Raw genomic sequence first — 19,786 nt, 5'->3', positions numbered from 1 at the left:
CCACCTCATGCATCACAACATCATCCATATACAACCATTCTCCATTCACCCCTGTCTTCTGTCCTCTCCCGTCCTTCCTCAACAGACATTCCCCTCTTCCCCAAAGCGCCCTTCACCCCATCCATCCACCTCATCCTAGGACATCCCCTCATGTTCACTCCCTCCACATCTGCCTTCCATACCTCTTTTACTAGTCTTTCTTCACTCATTCTTTCCGTGTGCCCAAACCATGAGAAACAGAAGTTATAATTACTTAGGGTTACGTATGGTAGTGAATGGAGGAGTAGATGTGGAGGTAAATTGTAAAGGAAGCAAGTATGTATCTGAGTGAAATGAAATATGTTATAAGAAAAGTATTTGGTGGTGAATGCAAAGAGAAGGTTGTACCCATGGCGCTGCATGGAGCAGAGACTTGGATTATAAGGGAGGAGAGAGGATGGGTGAATGATTTTGAGATGAAGTGTTTGAGAAATATGATGGTTTTTACAAGAATGGGAATGTAGAAGTGAAGCAGAGTTGAGATAAACTAGCTTCAACTGTTGGGTCCTGTTGTGGAAAAGTTGTGCTTTACTATATAAAGCAGTTAAAAAATATAACCTTATTACTATAGTTTCTTCACATTCCTAATTGTTGTAATTCTCTTTTATAATTTAGAAAGGACAAACTGTCTGTGTGGGAGGTTGATGGACGCAAGTACAAAACATACTGCCAGAATCTGTGCCTATTGGCCATGCTTTTCCTAGACCACAAGACCCTATACTATGATGTGGAACCCTTCCTCTTTTATATCATGACTCAAGGTGATTCGGAAGGTTGTCACATCATCGGCTATTTCAGCAAGGTATAGTGGAATGTGTGGAATGCATGATAACTTGATTATATTTCATATATATCCTTTTAGGTGTTGAAGCAGTGTCAGTCACTGACAACTGGTACCTGCCATGGTAGCAGTCATTACATTAGCATGGGGTTCATGCATATACCAAAAGAATCTTTCTTTTATAAAAGGTGATGGCAAAGTCAAAGCATAGACTCGCCCTTCACCCAACCCACACCTGTTCAAAAGTCCACTTGTTAATCCATCCATTATAGCTCCTCTTGGATGGAAAGTCACCCCATCCTCCATCCATTGCTCAAGTCATAGGCTGCATTGTCTATGTTATTGCCTACCTTGGGAGGTGGCCAAAGTCAAAAGGCATAATTCTACTCTCACCCATTTCATCCCCACCCACCCCACTCCCATTCACGATTTTAATTATGTTTAGTAATTTACATTAAAAAATATTAGTACCACAGTACATGATCCTGATATTTTCATATCCCCTTATTTCATGCAGGTTCTACTTTAATATTGTTTCAGGGCTGGGTGATGACCTGAACAGAAATCGGCATGGGGGACTTGATTTATTTTTATTCATTTGGTCTTATTATATGAATGTGCATCTACATATGTTGACTTTGACTACATGTTCTTCTTTTCTCTTGCATCAGGAGAAGAATAGTTTTCTCAACTACAATGTGTCTTGCATCATGACTCTACCGCCATACCAGCGTCAAGGTTATGGACGACTACTCATTGACTTCAGTAAGTGGAATGCATGGCCCCTTTATACAGTGATAGATTATAGTACAAACTACATCCCCAGGAGATTTGTTGGTCCATTATGAGGCTGGATGTAGAATGTATAGTACCAATGGCCTTTTTCAAATTGTAATGGGGATAACCAACTCAAAGCATATCCTGACTCCATGTGGGAGAAGAATGTAGGAGATGAAATCCTGTACCCTTGCTAATCCCCATTTATTCACTGCTTACAACACTGGTATTATTATTTTATAGCCCCATGCCACAGGAGCTCTCATAAGAAGAGGAGGGTGGGCTCTTGGGAATGACAAACAATAGATTTGATAAAGTATGCAAACATATATATATATGTGTGTGTGTGTGTGTGCGCGCCAAGATAAAAGGGAGGGTGGAGGGGAGGGGAGTGTATTCGGGATGGAATGGGTGGGAATGGTTATTATGCCTTTTTCTTTTTGGCTACCTCCCTTGTAAGGGGGAAAAAGCCTTTGGTATATGTATTTATATATATATATATATATACACACACATACAGGAGTCCCTCAAATAACGCGGATTCGAATAACACGGATTCAATCATACGCGGATTTTATTTCAAAACCATCTCAAATGTAGATAACCGTTTTAAAATTCGCGCCGAGTCGGGCACGCATACGCACACAAGCGGCAACATCGCAAACATTTGTGGTGACTGCTTTCTATTTTACCATATACAGTCGATCCTCATATAACGCGGTCATTATGCACACTGGGAACTGCTCAAACAAGGGTGTGGGGCGCGGGGATAACCGTGGGTGGCTGCCTGCGGTGATGTGTCAACCTACGGGTACTGATGCAGGAGGGAGGGAGGGGAGAGGGGGAGTTGGGGGTGGTAGGGGGGTAGCCAACAAGCTTTAGCTTGTCGCTTCCACCACCTACGCCGTGCTATTGTGAAATTTTACCGCCCTAACCTGTTGAAGTGTAATGTTTCTTTCATTTGGAACACAACTAATAAGTCTGATAATGACTATGCTTGTCGTATCTTAATTTCTCTTATGAGGTTCTTGTTGTTACTGGCGGTGGTGGTTTGGGAGATAAAAAACAGACATATACACGCTTACACACGTGTATACACGCACACATAGACACGTGTTAGACAACCAGTGTATGTTGTGAATGCGAGTGCGTGTACACACAAATATGAACACAGACACATGCACGTACATGCTTACTTGTACATGTGAACACAGACACATACATGCATGCACGCACACACACGCCACACACACATACATACGCCACATACACACACATATACATACGCCACATACAGTACACACACATACGTGTATACGCCACATACACACACATATGTATATACGCCACATACACATATGCATATACGCCACATACACACACGTATATACGCACAAACACATGCATACGCCACAAACGCCACATACATACACCACATACATGTGCGCACACACACACACGCACACACACACATACACATACGTACGGTTCTTGGTATTTAATATGGAAAGTCAGCATACGTGGATTTGGTCATACGCGGCAATTTCAGGAACCTAACCCCCGCGTTATTTGAGGGACTCCTGTACTTAAGAAATTAAGAGAGGAAGAGGAGGCAAATCAGGTAGAGAAGAAAAGGTAAAAGGTGCAGATAGATGATAATGGAAGAGATGGCAGTAAGAGGAAGATGGGCAGAGTATTTTAGGGAGTTGCTGAATGTGAAGGAGGATAGGGAGGGAAAGGTAGTTGTACTGGGAAGTGCTAAGAAAATGACCATGATGAGTGAGGAAAATGGAGGAGAAATAAGGAAAGATGAGGTGAAGGCATACTTACATACATATACCTAAGGCTTTTTCCCCCTTACAAGGGAGGTAGCCGTTCAAATGATGAATGCAGGTGAGACATCTGGATTGGATAGGTGTCATGCAGATTGTCTAATAAAGGAAGTATAGTAATGGTGGACGAGCTGGTGAGGTTATTATTTGTTTAAGAGAGGATAGAGTGCTGGAAAACTGGAGGAGTGCCTGTATAGTTCCACTTTACAAGGGAAAAGAGTAGAAGTGTGAGTGTAGTAGTCTCAGAGGGATCAACATGTTAGGTGTAGTTGGGAAGTCTTATGGGAGAGTCTTGATTGAGAGGATTAGGAGAGGAACTTAGGGAGTAATTGGTGAGGAACAGTGTGGGTTTACAACACGTGAGGGTTGCATGGATCAGATTTTTGGGGAAGACAGATATGTGAGAAAATTTTAGAAAAGTGTAAGGATGTTTTTTGGGCCTTTATGGACTTAGAAAAGGTTTATGACAGGGTAGACAGGAAGGCACTGTGGGAGGAATTGTAGATATATGGGGTAGGAGGAAAGATGTTGAGCAGTCAAGAGGTTTTATGAGAGTAGTAGAGCCTGTGTTAGTATCAGAAATGGAGAGAGTAGGTGGTTTGAGGTAAAGGTGGGACTTTGCCAGGGATATGTTATGTCGCCTTGGCTGTTCAATTTATACATGGATGGGGTGGTGCAAGAGATAAATACAAGGGTAATGGATCGGGGATTGGAGATGGTTAAAGAAAATGGAGAAAAGTTGGAGGTAAGCCAGTTGTTTGCTGATGACACTGCACTTTTAGCAGGATCAGAGGAGGGATTGAGGAAGTTAGTAACAGAATTTGGGAAGGTGTACAAAAAAAAAAGGAAGTTGAAGATAAATGTGGGTAAAAGTAAGATGATGAGATGTACAAGGGGAGAAAGTGGTAGCAGACTGGAAGTGAGTATTAAGGGAGAGAGACTGGAGGAAGTGGATAGTTTTAGATACTTGGGTGCGAATGTGGCAGGAAAGGGAGGAGTGGAGGTGGAGGTAGAATGTAGATTGAGAGAAACGAGTTAATGCCTTGGTGGATTAAAAAGTGTAATGAGAAATAGACATTTGGGAATGGATGCTAAGAAGAGATTGTATTTACCTAGTTATATCCTATGGGAAGGGGAACTATGCTCGTGGTGTCCTGTCATTGTATCTCGTCATATCTAGTTTGCTTTCAAATTCTTGTATTGTTTTTGTACACACTGTTGTTTCATCTATTATGTTCCATACATCCACCACTCTATGGGGAAAGCTGTTCTTTTTCAGGTCTCCTCTATAATTGTCCTTTTTGAGCTTCCTTCCATGTCCTCTTGTGTTTCTCTTATCCCAATTTAGTAAGTCTTCTCTATCAAGGACTTCCATGCCTTTCATAATTCTGTAGATGGTCAGCAAGTCACCTCTTTGACTTCTTTGTACCACAGTCAGCAACTCCCATATTGAATCACAATGGCAAAAGCCGACAAGACTGTGAGAATAAACACCTTGTGAGATCGAAACCTTTATTAGTACTACGTTTCGCTTGTTACAGCTTTTTCAAGTACAGACATGACACACACTCTGAGCACATATAAGCCAACAGGGAAGGAACTGGGAGAGGTTATCAGGGAGGGGTGGGTGGTAGGTGGAGGGGGAGGAGGGGGACGGGTGGGACTTGGTGGAGACAAAGGAGGACATTTCGGACAGTTTGTTGAAGTGGACTAAGGGGGACATTTCATACATTTATTTAATGCGGGTAACAGATGGATTATAGGAGGGGCGATGTTAAACATGCCTCTGTTCTGCTCAATGGTTTTGAAGCTTTGAATGGCGGCCGCTTCGAGGCATTTTCTCCTCATCCTATCTGGTTCACTAAACAGAAGTTCTGCGTTATCCCAATCCATCAGGTGGTCGTTGGTGTTCCGGTGGATAACACAGGCGTTGGTGGTGATGTTGTTCCGGGAATCGTAGCGATGCTCCCGGATCCGGGTCTTCAGGTCACGGGAAGTCTCGCCGATGTATACTTTATCACATCCAGCACAGGGTATGCGGTAGACACCAGCGTTTTTTCCCCACATCTCGTCCTGGCTGTCATTCCTTCTTGAAAGCTCTTTGATAGTTCTGCTGGACTGGCCCACTACCTGAATGTTGCAACGCCCAAGTGTCCGGGTGAGGGTGGCGGTGACGCTGCTGGCTGGAAGGATAAGCCTCCTAGCTGGATCTTTTGTTGGTTCCCGCCCTTCCATTATTTTGAGTGCCTTTTTCTTACACTGGTGGATGAGTTTAGGCACATACAGGAGGTTTTTCAGAAATTAAAATATCCAGAGTGCATCATCCACCAGTGTAAGAAAAAGGCACTCAAAATAATGGAAGGGCGGGAACCAACAAAAGATCCAGCTAGGAGGCTTATCCTTCCAGCCAGCAGCGTCACCGCCACCCTCACCCGGACACTTGGGCGTTGCAACATTCAGGTAGTGGGCCAGTCCAGCAGAACTATCAAAGAGCTTTCAAGAAGGAATGACAGCCAGGACGAGATGTGGGGAAAAAACGCTGGTGTCTACCGCATACCCTGTGCTGGATGTGATAAAGTATACATCGGCGAGACTTCCCGTGACCTGAAGACCCGGATCCGGGAGCATCGCTACGATTCCCGGAACAACATCACCACCAACGCCTGTGTTATCCACCGGAACACCAACGACCACCTGATGGATTGGGATAACGCAGAACTTCTGTTTAGTGAACCAGATAGGATGAGGAGAAAATGCCTCGAAGCGGCCGCCATTCAAAGCTTCAAAACCATTGAGCAGAACAGAGGCATGTTTAACATCGCCCCTCCTATAATCCATCTGTTACCCGCATTAAATAAATGTATGAAATGTCCCCCTTAGTCCACTTCAACAAACTGTCCGAAATGTCCTCCTTTGTCTCCACCAAGTCCCACCCGTCCCCCTCCTCCCCCTCCACCTACCACCCACCCCTCCCTGATAACCTCTCCCAGTTCCTTCCCTGTTGGCTTATATGTGCTCAGAGTGTGTGTCATGTCTGTACTTGAAAAAGCTGTAACAAGCGAAACGTAGTACTAATAAAGGTTTCGATCTCACAAGGTGTTTATTCTCACAACTCCCATATTATCATTCTTCATATGAGACTTTTGATAGTGTTGGGGTCATCTTCGTAGTTGTTCTCTGGATGCTCTCAATCTTTTTTAAATTATTTTTTTTTTTACTGGGTGACCATAGTGTTGCTGCATACTCCAATTTAGGCCTTATCAATGTGACTAGTACTGCACTGTATGGGGCAGAAACATGGAACATAAGAGAAAAAGAGAGGAGTTTGAATGTGTGTGAGATGAAGTGCCTAAGAAGTGTGATAGGTGTTACTAGGCTGGATAGAGTGAGAAACGAGGAGGTGAGGAGGAGAACAGGGGTGGAAAGGGAATTGGGAGATGGGTTGGGTTGATGAAAGACTATTGGGATGATTTGGACACATGGAAAGAATGAATGAAGAAAGATTAGTAAAAGGTGTGGAAGGGAGAGGTAGAATGATTGAACATGAGTGGGTGACCAAGGATTGGATGGATGGATGGAGTAAAAAGGCATTTGGAAAGAGGAAGGATGGGAGAAGACAGAAGATATGGGTGAATGGAGAATGGTTGTGTATGGATGATGTTGTGATGCATGAAAGGGAGTGGATGGGGGGTGGGGGTGTATGTGTGAAAAAGAAATTGATGCAGCCCGAAGGGATTCCTCCTTGTCTTCTCCATTTCTGCATAAGGAGACAGAGAGGGGGTCGCCAATTTAATGAAGCAGCCTTGCGGTGGATGTGCAGTGTCTTGCGACACTGCCTCTGACCCAGGGCAGTGGGCGAGATGCAGGAATGACCCATCATCCAGGAAGTGTCAAGATAAGAGGAAGGGAGTGGGGTGGATGGGAGTGGAGTATGTGGGGATGGAATGGGTGGGAGTGGATTTTATGCCTTTGTTTTTGGCTACTTCCCTTATAAGGGGAAAAAAGCCTTCGTATTTACCTAGTTGTATTAAATGGGAAGGGGAGCTATGCTTATAGTGACCCGTCTTTGTATCTTGCAACATTTAGTTTGTTCTGAAATTCTTGTATGGTGTTTGCACACACTATTGTTTTGTCCAATTAGATCCAGACATCCACCACTGTGTGGATTTTTTTTTTTTTTTTTTTTTTTCTCCAAATCTCTTCCATAACTATCCTTTTTGAGTTTCTTATCATGTCCCCTTGTTTTTCTTTTATCCCACTTTAATAAGTCTTCTCTGTCAAGGACTTCTATGCCTTTCATGATTCTGTAAATGGCCAGTAGATCGTCTCTCTCTCTTCTTTGTTCTAGGGTTAGTTTAGACAATCTTAGTTTGTATGTCAATTATGAGTGTTGGTGCCATCTTTGCCATTGCTTTTTGGATTTTTTCTATTTTCCTTATATTCTTTTTTGTACTGGGTGTCCATAGTGTTCGAACGTACTCCAATCTTGGTCTTATTTTTTTTCATTACTTCATCCAAGTAATTAAAAGCCACCTTTATTGATCTTAGTAAATTATAGGTTTCTCAGACAATTTTGTTTATATGTTTGTTGACATGTCTTTGGTGATAATTTCTTGTGGGTCCATTTTGGAACTAACTTTCTTTACTTCCTTTGTACCAATTTTATATTGTCCTGATATTCTTTTTTACTTTTTCCAAATTCGATTATATTACATTTCTTAATGTTGAAATTCACTTCCCACTTTTGACTCCATTCCTAGACTTTGTCCAGGTCTCTCTGTAGCAATTCAGTCTTTTTTTGTACTTACTTTCTTTAGTAGTTTTGTGTGGTATATGTATGTATGTATGTATATATATATATATATATATATATATATATGTTGAGACATTCTGACAGGTTGACGTAAGTGGAGTAGAAAACACAGGAGTCTTACTCTTGAGTTTATTCAAGACTAAGACTCCTGTGTTTCCTACTCCACTTATGTCATATATATATATGTATATATGTATATATATATATATATATATATATAAAAATATATATATATATATATATATATATATATATATATATATATTGAAATAAACTCTTCTGCTGGGGTTCGAACCCTTACCTGAGCGGCTTGCGTCTTTACAAGACAAGGACCATAACCACTACTCCATCCTTATCCTACAAAACGAAATTACTTAGTTTGTAGGATCAAGATGGAGTAGTGGTTACGGTCCTTGTCTTGTAAAGAAGCAAGCCGCTCAGGCAAGGGTTCGAATCCCAGCAGAAGAGTTTATTTCCAAATGTCAATTGACACAAATATATATATATATACTGTATATATATATATATATATATATATATATATATATATATATATATATATAATGTATATATGTACATACATGACAATTTTATGTACATAAAACAACCTTATTGCTTAAGATATTATCTCTCAGTGTAAACATGGTTTATATAATATTATTGTAGGGAGGATCAAAGAGTGGTTAGGTGGTTTGGGCATTGTGGAAAATGAGTGAGGAAAGACGAGTGAAAAGGGTGGGGAAAGCTGGAATGGCTTGGATTAACTTGAGATGAAGACCAATAATGAATTGGGAAAAGTGGGTAAAGCGAGCATTGGATGTAAAAGGAATATCTTTTAAACAAGGAAGAGAGAGCAGAAAAGATAGGAATGAATAGAGAGAAATTGTGAATTGATGAAGGAATGATGTAGACTAAAGGGATGCTCTTGTCTACTCAGTAGAGTTTTGAAATGAATGAGGAGGGATGTTGCCATACAGTATAATTAAGCAGTAGGGTTAAACCAGCTCTAGGTGTTGGTCCCTGCTATGGAGGTTATGTTGTGTCTTGCTGCATTGCCTTTGACCCAGGCAGTGTGGTGGGGATGATCCTTCCCCCATAAGGTGCAAAGATAGAACCACCCCTTTCATAAGTGAGAGAAGCCCCTTTGGTATATATACTACATATACGCATGTGTTGTTCCTAAAATAGCTTGGTGCAAATAATTGATGTGTTGTTATTGTTCCAGGTTACCTCTTGACACGCACTGAGGGTAAAATTGGTTCTCCAGAGAAGCCATTAAGTGATCTGGGACTTATCTCATACAGGTCATATTGGAAGGATTTGTTGCTCAACTACCTCTCAGGATACAGTGAGAAGAATGTGTCTATAAAAGGTCTGTACATATTAGGGGATTGGAACTGTAACCAACACACATCTACACCTACATGTAAAAATACTTAAGCACTGAAACACACCCTGAACATTCTACAAGTAAATATCAACATTATCACAAACATACTGGATTGTTTCAATTCCTACATAAACACAATATACACAAAGCCCTAACATATGCATATATACACATTCTAGAAAGCCTCTTTCCCCTTATGAAGGGGTGGTCAAGTCAAGCATATACCCACTTTTCACCAATCCCACTAATACAGGAAAGCAGGCTAACATCACAATCCACAGTATTCACAGTCATTGAATACACAACAGTCATAGTAGACAACACTCAACACAAAGGAGGACTTGTAACAAGCATACCCTTGGAGCAACCCAAGGAAAAATACCTTCACCAAAACAGCAATGTTATTTTTGTAAGTAACATGATGATGATGATATGGTTTAACATCACAACAACAACAACCCAGTCAGCAGGCTAGGATGATTCTCCTTACAGAGAACTTTGTAATGTGAAATTTATTTAACCATGCCCTTGGGTCAACTTATCACTGCCAGGGTTTGAACTGCTATCCCCTTGATGTTTGCCACAAGTAATGGCACCTTAACCTACTCAGCCAGTGAGCTTCTACTTTATTATAAGTAACAAGAAATAACTAAAAAAACTTCTTAGCTTGCAGGCAATGCTGAATAACCCAAAGCAACAATATTTCTGGGACTAAAAAACTGCACAGTGGAGTTCCCCCAAGTAGCAATACTCTGTCTATATACCAAATACCTCTTTCTCCTTATAAGGGAGGTAACCAGCCAGAGTATTGGCTCGCAATGCTCTCACCTGTGTTATCTCCTTTCACAAGTGATCTCGCCACTGTAACTCCAGAGTGTAACACCAGAGCACTATCCTATGCAGATGATCTGGTAATGATAACAGCATAGCAACCTCATAAGGAGAGAAGAACCCTTTTGGTATATAGATAGAACATCACCCAAGCCAGAACAAGTCACTCATGGTAGAGGTATTGTGTTGTTGCCGGGGCAGTATGGTGCATGTGGTAATTGCATATGAGTCAATTTGCATCTGTGCCCAGGCCTGTTCTCCTAATTGATATCTTCAATCACTTATGGTTGTATTATAAAATTACAACAATCTGGAAAAAGAGCCCATATAATACTTGAAGGCCCTGCATCCTGAAGATCAATCTCGTCATTATCCACCATATCCAAGCTGGTGAGAAATAAGAAGCAAAAAAAAATGCAACTAAATTATCCAACTCCCCAAAACAAACATGGATTCAGAGAGTGCAATTCCACTAACATGCAGTTTGCAAACATCACCCAAGATGTGCTGGAAGAATATAGTAAGAAAGTACCACAAAAAAGACATAAGGCATTTGATAAAGTTACTTGACATATACTGTTAAAGAATATCTTGGAGACATATTCATATAAAGGCTTTTTTCCCCTACATAGGGGGTAGCCAAAAAGAAAAAGGCATAGAAACCACTCCCACCCATTCCATTTCCCATACATTCCACTCCCCTCCACCCTCCTCTCTCCCCCCCCTCCCATCTCAGCACCTCCTGGATGACGGGTCATCCCTGCATCCTGTCCACTGCCCTGGGTTATCCTGCACTGTCTACCTGCTAAGAAGTTTGTGAGTAATTTCTTGTTATTGTTGTGAATATTTTTTTTTTCTATAAATATTCACAACAATAAGATATTACTCACAAACTTCTCAGCAGGTAGACAGTACAGACGCTCCTTAACTTACATTTTAGTTATGTTCCGAACGGCCGAATGTAACGTGAAAAGGAACGTAAGTTGTTACTGTACGTTCCAGTAATGTATGACCGTTCATACTGTACTATACATCCATAAATTCTATTACTGTATCTTATAAAACACCCCTAAATCATTAATTATAAACATAACATTGTAAAACAACATTAATTTCAAATAAATGAAATTCAAGCAACATAAAGTGTGATGGTGGAGGAGAAGGGGGAGGAGGAGGAGAAGGCATGGCACGTTCAGTCTGTCGTTTGTGCCATGTAAACAATGGACACAGCATCATGCGTAAGTATCGTTTGAACGTCTCATACTACGGAGAACGCACTAAACTAAAAAATTCACAAAAAAAAAAAAATTACTGTCAGTTCAAACGTAAAATCGAAAAAACATAAAACGAATGAATGTAAGTAGAGGAGCGTCTGTACAGGATAACCCATAAAAAAATTCTGGAACAAAAACACTACAGTGGAGTCCCCAGCAATACTTTCACCTATGTTATTTAATCTTTTTACAAGCATTCTCCAAACACCAGATTGAGACCATAACACCAGATCACTCATATATGCAGATGACCCAAGAATAACAACTCGGCAGAGTAAATACAGACTGGCAGCTAAGAGCACCCAGGCATACTTAGACATACTAGAACAAATTTAGAAATGATAGAATGAAGGCCTTACCCCAGAAATCATCAGTAACATTGGTCATTCCAGACAACCATGAATGAAAAATAGACCCAAAATTGAAATTGAATAGCCAAACCCTTCTATTCAAAAAGAACCCTGAAATACTAGGATTCACCACTGATACATGTATGACCTTCTGCCTGCATGTCAAAGATCTGACAGGAAAAACCTGTGGCTATTTAGACAAGTGAATATACTGTATAGTAAAAAGATATACTGCACATTATTTAGGTGTTCCTCTAAATGAAGTTTTTGTTTTCCAGACATGAGCCAAGAGATGGCAGTCAATGCATATGACATTGTGAGTACTTTTCAAGCAATGGGAATGATGAAATACTGGAAAGGTAAACACATCCTCCTTAAGCGGCAGGTGAGTGTACAACTGTGAGGTACTTGATGCCCTGACACTGTTCTTGAAATATACATATACCAAAGGCTTTTTTCCCCCCTTAGAAGGGAGGTAGCCAACAAAGGCATAAAAATCACTCCCACCCATGCCATCCCCATCACACTCCACTCCCCTCCACCCTCTTCCCTCCCTCTTATCTTGGCACCTCCTGGATGATGGGTCATCCCTGCATCTCACCCACTGCCCTGGGTCAGAAGCAGTGTCACAAGACATGCTACATCCACAGCAAGGCCACTTCATTAAATTGGCGACCCCCCCTCTCCGTCCCCTCATACAGAAAAGGAGAAGACGGTGAGAAATCCCTTCGGGCTGCATCAAATTTTTTTCACACATACTCCCTCACCCACCCCATCCCCCACCCATTCCACCTCATGCATCGCAACATCATCCATATACAACCATTCTCCATTCACCCCTATCTTCTGTCCTCTCCCGTCCTTCCTCCACAGACATTCCTCTCTTTCCCAAAGCCCCTTTTACCCCATCCATCCATCTCATCCTAGGTCGTCACCTCACATTCACTCCTTCCACATCTGCCTCCCACACCTCTTTTACTAGTCTTTCTTCACTCATTCTTTCCATGTGTCCAAACTATCCCAATACTCTTTTATCCACCCTATTTCCTAACCCAGGGCAGTGGACAAGGTGCAGGGATGATCTGTCATCCAGGAGGTGCTAAGATGGGAGGGAGGGTGGAGAGGAGTAGAGTGTATTTAGGGATGGAATGGGTGGGAATGATTTTATGCCTTTTTCTTTTTGGCTACCTCCCTTGTAAGTGGGAAAAAGCCTTGGTATATGTATGTATGTATCTCCCAACTCCATTTCCACCCTCGTTCTCCTCCTCACCTCCTCATTTCTCACTCTATCTAGCCTAGTAACCCCTATCATACTTCTCAGACATTTCATCTCAAACACATTCAAACTCCATCTCTCTTCCTCTCTTATGTTCCATGTTTCTGCCCTGTACAATGCTGTTGGCACAATCACTCCTTCATATAACCTCCTCTTAGCATCCATTCCCAGATGTCTATATCTCATTACACTTTTTAATTCACCAAGGCATTTACTTGCTTCTCTCAATCTACATTCTACCTCCACCCCCATTCCTCCCTTTCCTGCCACGTTCGCACCCAAGTATCTAAAACTATATACTTCCTCCAGTCTTTCACCCATTATGCTCACTTCTAGCCTGCTGTCACTCTCTCCCCTTGTACATCTCATCACCTTACTTTTGCCCACATTTATCTTCAACTTCCTTCTTTCACACACCTTCTCAAACTCTGTCACTAACTTCCTCAATCCCTCCACTGATCCTGCTACAAGCGCAGTGTCGTCAGCAAACAACAACATACTCACCTCCCACTTTTCTCCATTTTCTTTAACCATCTCGAACCCCTGACCCACTACCCTTGCATTCACCTCTCGCACCACCCCATCCATGTAAAGATTAAACAACCAGGGCGACATAACACATCCCTGACGAAGTCCCACCTTTACGTCAAATCATTCACTCTCTCCATTTCTAATCCTAACACAAGCTCTACTACTCTCGTAAAAACTAGTAATATCAAAACTAACAAAATTGAAATCAAAAGTGAGATTTTGTCCGTGTAACTTTTCAATGAGGTCATCATTGTTTTTAATATGAGTGTGGACAATAGTTCCAACAAGTGGACTTAAAAGTGACACCAATTGAAGAAATGATAGCTCTAGCCATGTTATTAACTTTATAAGTTTTAATCAAACTATATATGATAGTGAAGGAGACAGTGTATAAAGAGAACAGTATAAAGTATAAAGGATGGGCAGCAGTTGTCCAAAAGTATCATTACTCCTTTATGAAAAGTGTAATGAGAAATAGACATCTGGGAATGGATGCTAAGAGGAAGTTATATGAAGGAGTGATTGTACCAACAGCATTGTATGGGGCAGAAACATGGAACATGAGAGAGGAAGAGAGAAAGAGTTTGAATGTGTATGAGATGAAATGTCTGAGAAGTATGATAGGGGTTACTAGGCTGGCTAGAGTAAGAAATGAGGAGGTGAGGAGGAGAACAGGGGTGGAAAGGGAACTGGGAGATAGGGTTGATGAAAGAGTATTAGGATGGTTTGGACACATGGAAAGAATGAGTGAAGAAAGATCAGTAAAAGAAGTGTGGAAGGCAGAGGTGGAATGAGTGAATATGAGGGGGCGTCCTAGGATGAGATGGATGGATGGGGTGAAAGGGGCATTACAAAAGAGAGGAATGTCTGTGGAGGAAGGACGGGAGAGGACAGAAGATAGGGGTGAATGGAGAGGGGTTGTGTATAGATGATGCTATAATGCATAAGGGGGAGTGGGTGGGGGATGGGGGGTGAGGAAGTACATACATACATATACCAAGGCTTTTTCCCCCTTCCAAGGGAGGTAGCCAAAAAGGGAAAGGCATAAAAACACTCCCACCCATTTCATCCCTCCCTCCCTCTCATCTGAGCACCTCCTGGTATGGAAAAAAATTGACGCTGCCTGAAGGGATTTCTCCCCATCTTCTCCTTTTCTGCATGAGGGGACGGAGAGGGGGGGTCGCCGAATTTATGAAGCGTCCTTGCTGTGAATGTGCTGTGTCTTGCGACACTGCTTCTGACCCAGGGCAGTGGGCAGGATTCAGGGATGACCTGTCATCCAGGAGGTGCCAAGATAAGATGGAGGGAGGAGGAGAGTGGAATATATAGGAAATGGAATGGGTGGGAGTGGTTTCTATGCCTTTTTCTTTTTGTCTACCCCCCATGTAGGGGGAAAAGCCTTTGGTATATGAATGTATGAATATTGATTTTAAATTCTGACATTGGTCTGTTGGGATGCATCAAAATAGCCCTAAAGCATTAGGTGTATGTTACTATGTAGTCATTACCTCAGCATTGGGTGTGTATATGTATTGGAGACTGCTGCCAGTTACCTGTAAGCCGTGGTGTCTCCTGCAAGAGAGATCAGGGGCAAAGGACTGACTGACTGATACACACACACACACGCACACACACACACACACACACACACACACACACACACACACACACTACACTAATAAGACCAAAACTCGAGTACGCAGCATCACTTTGGACACCCAGTACCAAAAAGAATATTAAGAAACTAGAAAGATTACAAAGAGTGACAACAAAACTAGCACCGACACTCGCCGAACTAACATATGAGCAAAGACTATCCAAATTGAACCTACCAACTCTGGAACAAAGAAGAGAAAGAGGAGATTTGCTAACTATCTACAGAATAATGAAAGGAATGGAAGTTTTAGACAGGAACGACCTATTAATGTGGGACAACGGTAAAACAAGAGGACACGAAAAAAAATTGAAAAAGGATAGTTATAGAAAAAACTTGAAAAGGAACAGTTTCCCACACAGAGCGATAAATACATGGAACAAATTAGACAACAAAACAGTATGTGCTAACACTATACAAGATTATAAGATAAAACATGATGCGGAGAGATACAAAGACGGGTCACCACGAGCATAGCTCCCCTCCCGTATATTACAACTAGGTAAATACACACACACACACATCAATATATGTTGTATTAAGTAAATAATTTATTTCTTAATTTATTTGCAGGACCTGCTGGAGGACTTCTTAGAACGTCAGAAGAGACGTCGAGCGGACTATAAGGAAATTGACCCAAAATACCTCAACTGGAGACCCTATGTGCCACCACCACCCTCAGAAGAAACCAGTAGTGGAGGTGGAGGCAATAGTGAGAGGGGAGAGCGAGGTAGTGAAAGAGGCAATGGCGAGAGAGGTGGTGGAGAAAGGGGCGGAGGCGGTGGTGGAGAAAGAAGTGGAGGTGGTGGTGGAGAAAGAGGTGGAGGAGGTGGTGGAGAGAGAGGTGGCAGTGGTGGTGGTGGTGGGGGTAATATTGGTGGAGGAGGAAGTGGTGGTAACAGTGGTGGTGGGGGAAGTGGTGGCAACAGTGGAGGAAGTGGTGGTGGTGGTGGTGGAGGTGGTGGAGGAACAGGAGGTGGAGGTAGTAATGGTGGCAGTGGTGGTGGTGGACCAGGAGGTGGAGGAGGAGGAGGAGGAGGTGGAGGTGGCGGTGGCGGTGGCGGCGGCGGTGGCGGCGGCGGGAACACAGCTACCAACAAGGAGAGGAAGAAATGACGAGAGCCAAAAGGCAAAAAGGACGTCAAGAAAGAAGAAAAACAAAAAGAATAGAGACGTAAAAAAAATTGGTAAAGAACTTAGATATATTACAGGAAAGTTATTTACATATTGTGTGTGTTGATATGTATGTATATGTGTAATATTATTGTTCTCTTTTTCTTTCTCTATCAGTGGTAGATATTTCCCTTGAAAGTGGTAGCCAGCCCAACCATCTAGCCCTTAAAATCAAAAGATAAAGGGAAGGGAAGGTCCTCCTTGACCCCCTATTTGTGTATTATTTGATATTGATTTATATGGGCATCAATATAGAACACATTTGATAGTTGAAATCCAGAATGCTTTTCTATTGTCAATTGTGAATAAGCTGGGTATAGACTTAACTATGTCAACCTGAATTTGATTCTGTGATGGGGGTGAAATGGGTGAGAATTTCCTTCTCTCATGTTTAGCTACCTCACTTTGTGGGTAATGGCTGATTGGACGTTGACGTGCGTATTTGCACTGTAACTAGCAACAGTCCTTGGGCCTTCCCTTGAATCTTTCTAGGAAGAAACCTTGGATTGTTGCCTGTGTTGTATTAATGGTTGGACTACTACCTTGTAGTAGTTGGAAGAGAATAGTCACCAATTGTCAGCTCTACTTTTGTGAAAAAGTGCAGGAAATACATTCAAAGTAAACATAGAGGAAGGTCTTGAGCCTGGGCTGGATACCAGACGTCAGCCCCTCGAGTCTGTGCTTCTACTTGGAGAAGAAAATCTAGGTTGATTGTTGACAGGAAAATTAATCTAATGTCCATCTCACTGGACCACCACTTTAAGGTACCCATCATTGGACCCTGATAATACCATGCAATGAAAAAGTGAATTGAAACAATGATAAGAAACTAAATTGAAACACACATAGTTACATGAATGTACCAAAGGTCCTTTTCCTTTCATAATGGAGTTGGCCAAGTCAGAACATACATCCACATCAGAAACAACTAAAAAACCCATTCAGCTACCCATACCATCTTAGCACCCAGAGGATGAAGGGTAGCCTTGACCCTCCACCACATTGCTTGATTCAAAAACAGTACATCAGGTCATTACTTCCACAGTAGCGTCTGCCTGCCAGAGCTGGTTTTCCACCACTGGTTTCCCATATCGTCACCCTCATAAAGAAATTGCCTAAGTCAATTTTCGTCTTTTTTTTTTTTTTTTTTTTTTTTTTATCAATTTTTCATTGCTTCTTGTGATACAATTCCCAATGGAGGAACATTATGTACATTTATAAAAAATAAAAAAAATCCTAAAAAGTTGGACAAATGACTTAGGCACTTTCTTTATGAGGTTAACGATATGGCAAGTCCCCCTTCCACATTTGCTTATCTATAAAGTTGAAAGTAGACGAGTAGTCATGTCATCCCTTTATCCATTCACAATCACCATCCATTCAGAATTCCACTCCCTCCCATTTCATCCCCACATACTCCACTCCCATTCACCCCTCCCTCCCTCCCTCTTATCTTGTTGGCTTCTCCTGGATGATGGATCCACATGCATAATAGACATACTACATGTATTCAAATCTCCTCTCACCCCATCCATCCATCCATCTCATTCTTGGTATTTGCTTCAAACTCCCTCTACATACTTCTTCTTTCAACATTCTCATATCTTTGTTAGTTATTCCACATTCTTTTCATGTGCTGGTAACACCCTCTATCCATTCTTGGAACACCTATCATATTTTTCAAACACCTCATCTCAAAAGTGTTTATTGTATTCCTTTCTATCCCATACAATCCAAGTCCGTGTTCCATACAGCACAGTGGATACAATCACTTTTTCATACAACCATCTCTTTCCATTCATCCCAAAATACTTATTTCTTTTAACACTCTTTCGCCCAAACATACATACAATAGCCTTTTTGCCCTTGTAAGGGGAGCAGCCAAATCAAGGCATGCCTTGACTCCCCTTGGGAAAGAAATTCAGAATCCCTCAGCACCTTCACTCCACCCCTTATAATTGCCTTTTACGATCTGCATGGGAACCCAGTGGTAGCATTCGTATTTCCTGCCACAGGAGCATGAGAAAAGAAGTAATGCTGTCCTAGGAATGGCATAAGAGAGATTTAGGAAGAACAGCAAAAATGAGGGATAACAAAAGTTAAAAAGTGACTTAGCATTTCTCTATAAATGCAGACTTTTCTCTGAATGCAGAATAATACTGTATAATTCAAGTCCATAGGGTTGCCACTAGATTGATCAGAATGCCTATGTAAACCATAAGTCAAATAATTTATTTACTACCTTTACTTGCTCTTATTTTCTTTCAGTCTTTCTCTCACCCCTCTCTCCTTCTCTCATCCTCTCTTCCTTCCTCCTTCCCTTTCTTTCCCCTTCTTCCTCCCTCCCTTTCTCTCCCCCTCTTCCTCCCTTTCTCTCCCCCTCTTCCTCCCTTTCTCTTTCCTCTCCTCTCTCTTGTCTCCCTACTCCAATCTTCCCTGCCCATGTCCATGAAATGGAAAGGGGAAGCATAATACAAACCACACAAGTGTTGAGAGTAGTTGGGTGATAAATATGTGCACAAGGAATTAGTACCAAAAATAATAATTGTTGGCTCAATATTCACTGACTGGAAATCCACAGCCTCACAATGGCTGACAACAATCCTTATTCCCTCCCATAAATCTCTTGGGAAAGAAACAATGGACTGTTCTCTGTTTTGTGTTAGTGTGGGACTGTTGTCTCCTGATCTCACCAATTGTCAACCATTTTTATGTAAAGATGGTGGAAATACTGATGTTGGTAGAGATCTTTGGCCTGGTCCAGAGCCTGAGTGTCAGCCGTGAGTTGATGGGTTTTGAAAATGAGCAGACTGATACACTCTGATGTTCATCTTGCAGGACCATCATTTGTAGATACCCAATTGTAGGTCCCAATTAGAACTAAAGTGATAATAAAGAAACATTGTTATGTTGTATAATGGTAAGATGATATGAGATTGGAAGGATTTTTGTACTTAGCCTAAAATGACGATTAAAAATATGATTTGATTTTTGTAACTATGCATAAGTGAGCCATACAAAGAAGTATGTTTTAAGTTGTGCATATTTAGCAGTAAGTGTAAATA

General features: G+C 41.7%; 1 protein-coding gene across 1 annotated transcript in view; it reads left to right on the top strand.

Moving 5' to 3' along the window:
• chm (lysine acetyltransferase chameau) overlaps positions 1-19,545 on the top strand; it is a 92,073-nt gene extending 72,528 nt beyond the window's left edge. The window contains exons 13-18 of the mRNA XM_076205127.1: positions 655-841; positions 1,492-1,585; positions 9,468-9,614; positions 12,366-12,472; positions 16,122-16,443; positions 19,388-19,545. Of these exons, the coding sequence (XP_076061242.1) occupies positions 655-841; positions 1,492-1,585; positions 9,468-9,614; positions 12,366-12,472; positions 16,122-16,443; positions 19,388-19,545 (1,015 nt within the window). The remainder of the gene's footprint in view (positions 1-654; positions 842-1,491; positions 1,586-9,467; positions 9,615-12,365; positions 12,473-16,121; positions 16,444-19,387) is intronic.
• The last annotated feature ends 241 nt before the right edge of the window (positions 19,546-19,786 follow it).

The sequence above is a fragment of the Oratosquilla oratoria genome, chromosome 21, assembly GCF_046742065.1.
Source record: "Oratosquilla oratoria isolate Oo_2021 chromosome 21, ASM4674206v1, whole genome shotgun sequence".
NCBI classification, from domain to species: Eukaryota; Metazoa; Arthropoda; class Malacostraca; order Stomatopoda; family Squillidae; genus Oratosquilla; species Oratosquilla oratoria.
Note: the sequence above shows the minus strand (reverse complement) of the source record. Positions and strands in the feature narration are given on the sequence as shown.